At 60.6% G+C, this 6,740-nt stretch overlaps 1 protein-coding gene across 1 annotated transcript; it reads right to left on the reverse strand.

The window, feature by feature from the left end:
- Positions 1–3,825: 3,825 nt before the first annotated feature.
- Positions 3,826–6,500, reverse strand: GRINA (glutamate ionotropic receptor NMDA type subunit associated protein 1). The gene is made up of 7 exons (XM_019630306.1): positions 6,411–6,500; positions 5,561–5,948; positions 5,363–5,475; positions 5,096–5,296; positions 4,840–4,968; positions 4,607–4,750; positions 3,826–4,510 (listed from the first exon to the last, which is right to left on the reverse strand). Exons 2-7 carry the CDS (start codon positions 5,922–5,924, stop codon positions 4,361–4,363), a joined length of 1,101 nt encoding a protein of 366 aa, XP_019485851.1. The 5' UTR covers positions 5,925–5,948; positions 6,411–6,500; the 3' UTR covers positions 3,826–4,360.
- Positions 6,501–6,740: the final 240 nt, after the last annotated feature.

A 6,740-nucleotide genomic window follows, 5' to 3' on the forward strand; every position in this document is an offset into this window, starting at 1 on the left:
TATGGTTTCAGGTCTTACGTTTAAGTCTTTAATCCATTTTGAATTTGTTCTTGTATATGGTATAAGTAGGTGGTCCATTTTCATTTTTTTGCACGTGTCAGTCCAATTTTCCCAGCACCATTTATTAAATAGACTATCTTTACTCCAATCAATTAAATTTTAAGTTTCAGTTCATTGTACTTTTCCATTCAAGATGCTCACTTTGATTCTTTTTATGGAATCCAGTTCTCTGAGGGAAATTCTCCATATCATCTCCCTTGTTTCTCTATTTCCCTTAACATGTTAATCATTTATTTTGAAGTCTTTATTCGCTCTCTCCAGTCTTTGCGTCACCTTTAGGTCTGTTTCTGTCAACTCATTTTTCCTCTTGGATTTCAGTCACATTGCCCCATCTTTTGAAATGCGTAGTGACTTTTAACTGATACTGTGTATGAGAAACCATAGAGGCTCTGGATGGTGTTATCTTCTTTTGGACGATACCTGCCCTCTGCTGGGTGGGTAGTGTAGGGCTGATGACCTTTGGGGCAGAGCTGGGTCAAGTCTGGGTTGTGGTTTTGGTGAGGCTGTCCTTCAGACCCCCGAGGGGAGCCCTCCAGGCTTCCAGTCGAGAGCCTGGGGTCAGGCCAGGGCTCCTTCCCAGGTGTGTCCTGAATGCCAGCTCGTTTCTTCAGCACGACCTCTCCAAACCCCCAGCTGCCACTCTTCCCTCACCGCGGAAGGGGCCCTCCTCACGTTTATTTCTGGCATTCCTGCTAGGCTACGTATGCTTAAAAGAGTAAGAATATTTTATATAGCAATTTTATGTGTTGGGTGTGGGAGTCGGGGGTCACACGAAGCGGGTGCTCAAATGGACTTGCTGGGATTGGGCTTGTGGGTGAGTTGGGGAGGGCTTCAGGGAGCAGGGCTCTGCTTTGGGTTGGGTGCTGTCCGGAGGGGCAGCCATTCTGTGATACATCTTTGGAAGGATAGACTGGAGGCAGGCGGGGACCATCCACTGTAGAGGCTGCAGCCACCGGATTAGGTAGGACAGGGCGCTGCTGGTCCTCGTATTGCTTTGGACTGTGCCCATATTTTGTCTGTGTTCAGACACAATTACGGTGGTCGTCTTGTCTCGAAGGGTCACAGAGGGGCTTGTCTGATGCTGGTGTTGTGTGAAATTGTTTATATTCTAGACAGAACCAGGGCCTGTATCTGAGAGTGCCAGGCCAGCTCCCAGTGGCACCAGGGCCTCGCTGATAGGACCAGGCCAGCTCCCAGTGGCACCAGGGCCTCGCTGATAGGACCAGGCCAGCTCCTAGTGGCACCAGGGCCTCGCTGATAGGACCAGGCCAGCTCCTAGTGGCACCAGGGCCTCGCTGATAGGACCAGGCCAGCTCCTAGTGGCACCAGGGCCTCGCTGATAGGACCAGGCCAGCTCCTAGTGGCACCAGGGCCTCGCTGATAGGACCAGGCCAGCTCCTAGTGGCACCAGGGCCTCGCTGATAGGACCAGGCCAGCTCCTAGTGGCACCAGGGCCTCGCTGATAGGACCAGGCCAGCTCCTAGTGGCACCAGGGCCTCGCTGATAGGACCAGGCCAGTTCCCAGATGTCAGGGGCTGCTTCCTTCTTCACCTGAGGAATCAGCCTGGATGACCTCGCATCAGCCAAGGCTCCATTCAGCTTCATGAATCAGCGTGAGCACCTTCTGCACACCGACCCACCCGGTCAGATTGGAGGTGGCCAGTCTCCTCTCCCTGGGAGGACACAGCAGGCCCAGCCCACCTTGCCCTGGCCCTGCCCGCTGCCTTCTGATGCCCCAGGCCCCCGCACACTGAGACTAGGTCTTCCCTACCTCATCTCAGCAGCTTCCTCCCTGCTTTCTTCGCCTGTTCGCACCCCCACACCATCTCCTGGACATTGTTACTAAATAGATTTATCTTCCTAAACACAAACCCAGCTGTGGCTCCTGCTCGAGTCCCCTTCAGCTGCAGGTCAGGTCCAGGCCGTCACCCGTGGGTGGCCCTGGTCGTGCCACGCCTCCAGATCCCAGCCGTCCCCAGGGAGCCTCCCCAGGGGTTAGCTCAGCCAGCTTTGCCCTCCTTGAACTCAAGAAAACACTGCCCTTGCACATTTCTCTCGGTGCTTACGCCTGAGCCACGGCTACTACGTGAACGCTCCGTGTTTCCTCCTCAGTGTGACTTCCTGCTGGGTCTGTGAGCTAACACTGAGCAGGGTCCGGGGGTAGGGCGCCCCGGAGAGGGTCTGCTCCTGCTCAAGGAGACAGCTGTGGGGAGGTGGGAAAAGGGAGCTGCATCACCTGCCCAGTGCTCGGCATGTGAACAGAGTGACCGAGGGGGCGGTTCTGGGCAGCTGCTGTGCAGGACGAGGTGGATGCCAGAAGGGCCCAGGCGACTGGGAAGGCAGTGCACATCCCAGCCTGGGGAAGTGGGGCCTGCCTGTGGCTCAGACTAGGTCAGGCTTGGGGTGGAGGGGCCAGGCGGCAGCGGGAGGTCAGCTGCAGCAGCCAGAGGGCATATGGCAGGGACTGCATGCCAGGCAAGGAATCTGGACTTTGTCCCACTGGCAACCATCAGGGTTTATGGAGGTGAAATGACAATGAGCAAGAGGAGGCCTTGGCAGGGGGAGGGTGGCAGAGGAAGAGGAGTGAGGTGGGGTGGACGAGGGGAGAGAACAGCCCTCTTTCTGGTTGGGTGTCTGGCGTGGACGCTGTTGATGGAGGTAATGCAGAAACAGCAGGTTAGGGGGAGAACGAACTTGGCTTTGGGCAGGCCACAACTGAGGTGCCCATGGACATTGGGGGGCCGTGTGCTGGCTTGCATTGTGTGGGTCCCTTCACAGATGCTGGGGTGCTGGTGCCAGTTAGAGGGGGTTGATGGGCTGCCCCCAGGAGAGGGTTCTCAGGCCAAGCTGGAAGGAGGGTACTATGAGAGGGTGCAGTGAGGACTGTCTGTCCACTGGGGTTAGGAGCTCAGGAGGGCTCAGAGCAGGGAGGCCCTGAGACGGAGCTGAGGCCCCGGGCCGTGGAGGGACCCTCTGTGGGGAGGGTGAGGATATGGACAGCTGGCCAACCTTTGAATGCACCCTGGAGCCCGGGCGTGATGGCTCAGGGCTCGAGTTGGGGCAGGAAGTGCCACAGGGTAGGACATGCACAAGCTGGGCTGATGGTCCTTGAATGATGAGGCCTGGCGAGGCCAGTGGAAGGTGCCAGAGGCAGGCTAAGGCCAGCTGGCCGAGCCCTCAGTCTTTGTCCAGCCCTCAGCCGGGAGCTCTAATCTGCAGGTTTCTCGTGGGGAGGGTGGAGAGGTGTGGAGGGCCTTCGTCTGAGTCAGGCCTGGGTGGCACAGCAGGTGCCGGAGGATGGGTTCCCTGGGGGCCCTGCAGAGACAAGAGTCTGAGGAGAATGACAGGCCTGCTCTGGGTGAGTCAGTGACCTAGGCCACTCGCTGCCCCAAAGGCCCCAGGTGACAAGGTTAAGGTTCTCACAGGACACTCCATCATGCTATGCAGTTCCCAGGAGTGAGTGGCAGACACAGGCCACTTATCATCATGTGACTTAGGTACCAGGTTTAACTTCTGGGAGCCTCAGAGTCCCTGTTCAACAGCTGGGAATCCTGGCACATACCATTCGCTGTGGCTGGGAGTGCAGAAGGGAGCTGGGAGCCGGCAGAGAAGGACTAGCTGCTGTCGTTAACCCCTGCCGCAAGCTAGCCCCACTGTCAGTGCCTGGTCCTGCCCCCTGCACCATCCCAGTGGTGCCTAGAGCCCCCACCCCACCTCACGGAGAAAGTGGCGGTGAGAAGAGTGAGAAGAGTGAGGAGACGAGCAGAGAGAGCAGAGGTTCCCTTTATTGGAATTTTAGACAGCGTAATGAGAGGAAGGCGTTCTCCTCCCCCGAAATATTCCATCCTTTCTGCCCTCAGGGCTCAGCACAGGGACGAGACCCTCAGCCCTCAGGTCCCCGCCAAGGGCAGCACTCCAGGGTGGGGGTAGGGAGGGGAGGGGGTACTCTATGCCAGGCGGGAGCTGGGATAGGAGGGGAGACGTGCACCCTCACCTCTTGGCTCGATCCCTGTCCCCTGGGACCTGGTGTCACCCCCTGGGGTGGGCTGGCAGACAGGGCTCATGCAACAGTGAGTGGGTAGGAGGTGGCACGGGAACCTGGCCCCGCTGCCCTGTGGTGGGTGGGAGGGCTGGAAGGGGCCATGCTGGCCCCCAAGGGTCCAAATGGAAGTATCTGTAGTATACACACAGGGGGGTGGGAGGGGCTTCCTCAGTCCAGGGAGGAAGACGGGGAGGTCCGATAGCACTGCCACACCAGCCATGCCGGCCACACAGGCCCACGCGTGCGCGCGGGGCCCAGCTACTCCTTGGCGCGGCCGATGATGGTGAGAATGTACAGGAAAATGTTGATGATGTCCGTATACAGGTTCAGCGCTGCGAACACGTACTCCTCCGGGCTCAGTGACAGCTGTTTGTTCCCCAGCAGTAGCTGGGTGTCCACCGCCAGGAACTGGGGTGACAGCACTGGTGCTGAGAAAACCGTCCGCCCACCTGCCCGCCACCCCACCTGCCCACTGCCCGCGCCCACCTGGGGGCCCTCACTCACACAGGTGAAGAGCAGGGCACCAAGTGAGGCGTACACAATCTCTAGGATGCGGCTGCGGATGAAAATGCAGAGCAGGGCGAACACCACCAGCACCACCATGCTCACCAGCAGCACGCCCATGCACGACGTGAAGTCATAGCGAGTCTGTGGGCACAGGGGACAGCAGGCCTTGGGTGCCACCCCCACGGCTGCGGGCCCCCCACCTGCACGGAGAAGACCGCCGCGAACCCCACCTGCATGGAGAAGATGACCACCGTGAAGCACACGGTTGTGGTGATGCCCACGGCCATGATGACCGCCTCCGTGTTGTAGAAGCTGGCGATCATGCCCACCATGTAGGACAAGCTGACGGTCAGGATCGACTGCGGGGACACAGGGCCTTAGGTATGGGGGCCACTCCTGCCCCACCCACTCTGTCGGTCCAAACAGTGGGAGTGGCAGGTGGGAAGGCTGCGCCCTGGGGGCCCGGGGCTCCGGTTTGAGGGTTACCAGTGCGACAAGGTTCCAGGGGTGTTTTCGTCGGAACTCCCCACAGCAGCTGAGGACAATGAGGGAGATGAAGAAGACGGCGTAGGAGACATAGTAGGTCCAGACGTTATGCTGGACGAAGCCCTTCACCTCCTTGACGAACGTGAACACGGCCACGGTGGACAGAGTCACAGACAGCTGCAGGGTCAGCACCAGGAACACCTGAGGAGGGAACTGCTCAGAGCCCTGCCCGGTGCTGCTGCCCCCACCCCTCAGCCCTAGGCCCACCTTCCGGATGAAGGCCTGGCGGATGCTCTTGTCATCCCAGTTGGTGGCAGGGAAGTCCTGGTTGTCATAGTAGGATGGGGGTCCTTCTTCATGATAGTTCCCATGCTGAGGCGCTGGGGAGCAGGATGGGTTGGGTCAGCGCCCCTCACAGGAGCCTGGAGCCCCTGCCGTCCCCGGTGTCCCTGCCCCACTACTCACAGTCAGGGTCCTGTGCCGGGAAGGCCTGTGGTTGTCCATAGGGGTTGGGGGGAAAGGGGCTCTGTGGATATGGCCCCTGAGGGTAGGCCCCTTGGGGGTAGGGCCCCTGAGGGTAGCCCCCTTGGGGATAGGGACCCTGAGGGTAGCCCCCTTGGGGATAGGGGTCCTGAGGGTAGCCCCCTTGGGGGTAGGAACTGGGGCCCTGGGGATACCCTGGCTGGCCATAGGGGGAAGGCTGGAATGGGGGCTGTGGGTAAGGGGCCCCCGGGTAGGGAGGCATGGGGGGCTGGGGCCCCCCAGGATATCCAGCGTTGGGGGGAGGATAGCTGTCCCCAGACACCAAGAAACTCTTCTCATGGGGCATGGCCTCAGGTTCTGCGGTCTCCCCCTAGAGGAGAGACAGATGACAGTCGGCCCTGCGGTGACAAGCCCCCAGAACCCGCCCGGAGCTGCCCCACCTGCTGCCTGGGACCAGGCTGCAACAAGGGAGGCTCATGACCTCTGCCTGCAGCCTGTCCCAGGCCTCAGCGGCGGGGCCAGGAAGGTCGGGTGGGGCTTCAGGAAGGGGCCTCCAGGCCGAGTCCAAAGGTGGAGGAAGGGGCAGTAGAGGGAATGACCGGCAGCCCTAGTTGCTTCTTCGAAGCGACTGGAAGGGCCTTCTCACCGCCGTTGGGGTCTCCCGCGTCCGAGCGAGTCGGGGCTGGGGTGGAGGCGGCCGAGGGAGGTGTGGGGTGTGCCCGGACCCTCCCCTTCCTATCCCGCCCCTTAAGCAGCTTTCAGAGGCCAGAGCCAGGGGCTATTTCTATCCCAGGAAATCCCCGGGTCATCTGTGAGCGACGGGAGCGCTGACCCGTCTCCGAGAGCAGGGCCCGGCCGTCCCTCGCTCCCCGCGTAGAGGGGAGCAGGCCTGGATGGGCTGCCAAGGTGCCTGCCAGTGGGGTTCGCCAGGAACAGCGGGGTGCGGAGGTGTGTGGGGGATGGAAGCGACCAGAGGGCATGCGGGGGAACAAAGCGGGCGTGAGGACTAGGCGGGTGGAGGTGGCGGCCACCAAACCCGCTCCGAAAGCGGGTTGGGCCCTCCTGTCTGATCGGGGGTCGCTCGGGCCGCGGGTTCCGCTGCCGCCGCAGCGCGACGCCCCCTCCCTCCCGCTCCAGGTCGCGGCTCCCTGTCCCCCCCGCC

The sequence above is a fragment of the Hipposideros armiger genome, unplaced genomic scaffold, assembly GCF_001890085.2.
Source record: "Hipposideros armiger isolate ML-2016 unplaced genomic scaffold, ASM189008v1 scaffold_897, whole genome shotgun sequence".
In the NCBI taxonomy this organism is placed as follows: domain Eukaryota; kingdom Metazoa; phylum Chordata; class Mammalia; order Chiroptera; family Hipposideridae; genus Hipposideros; species Hipposideros armiger.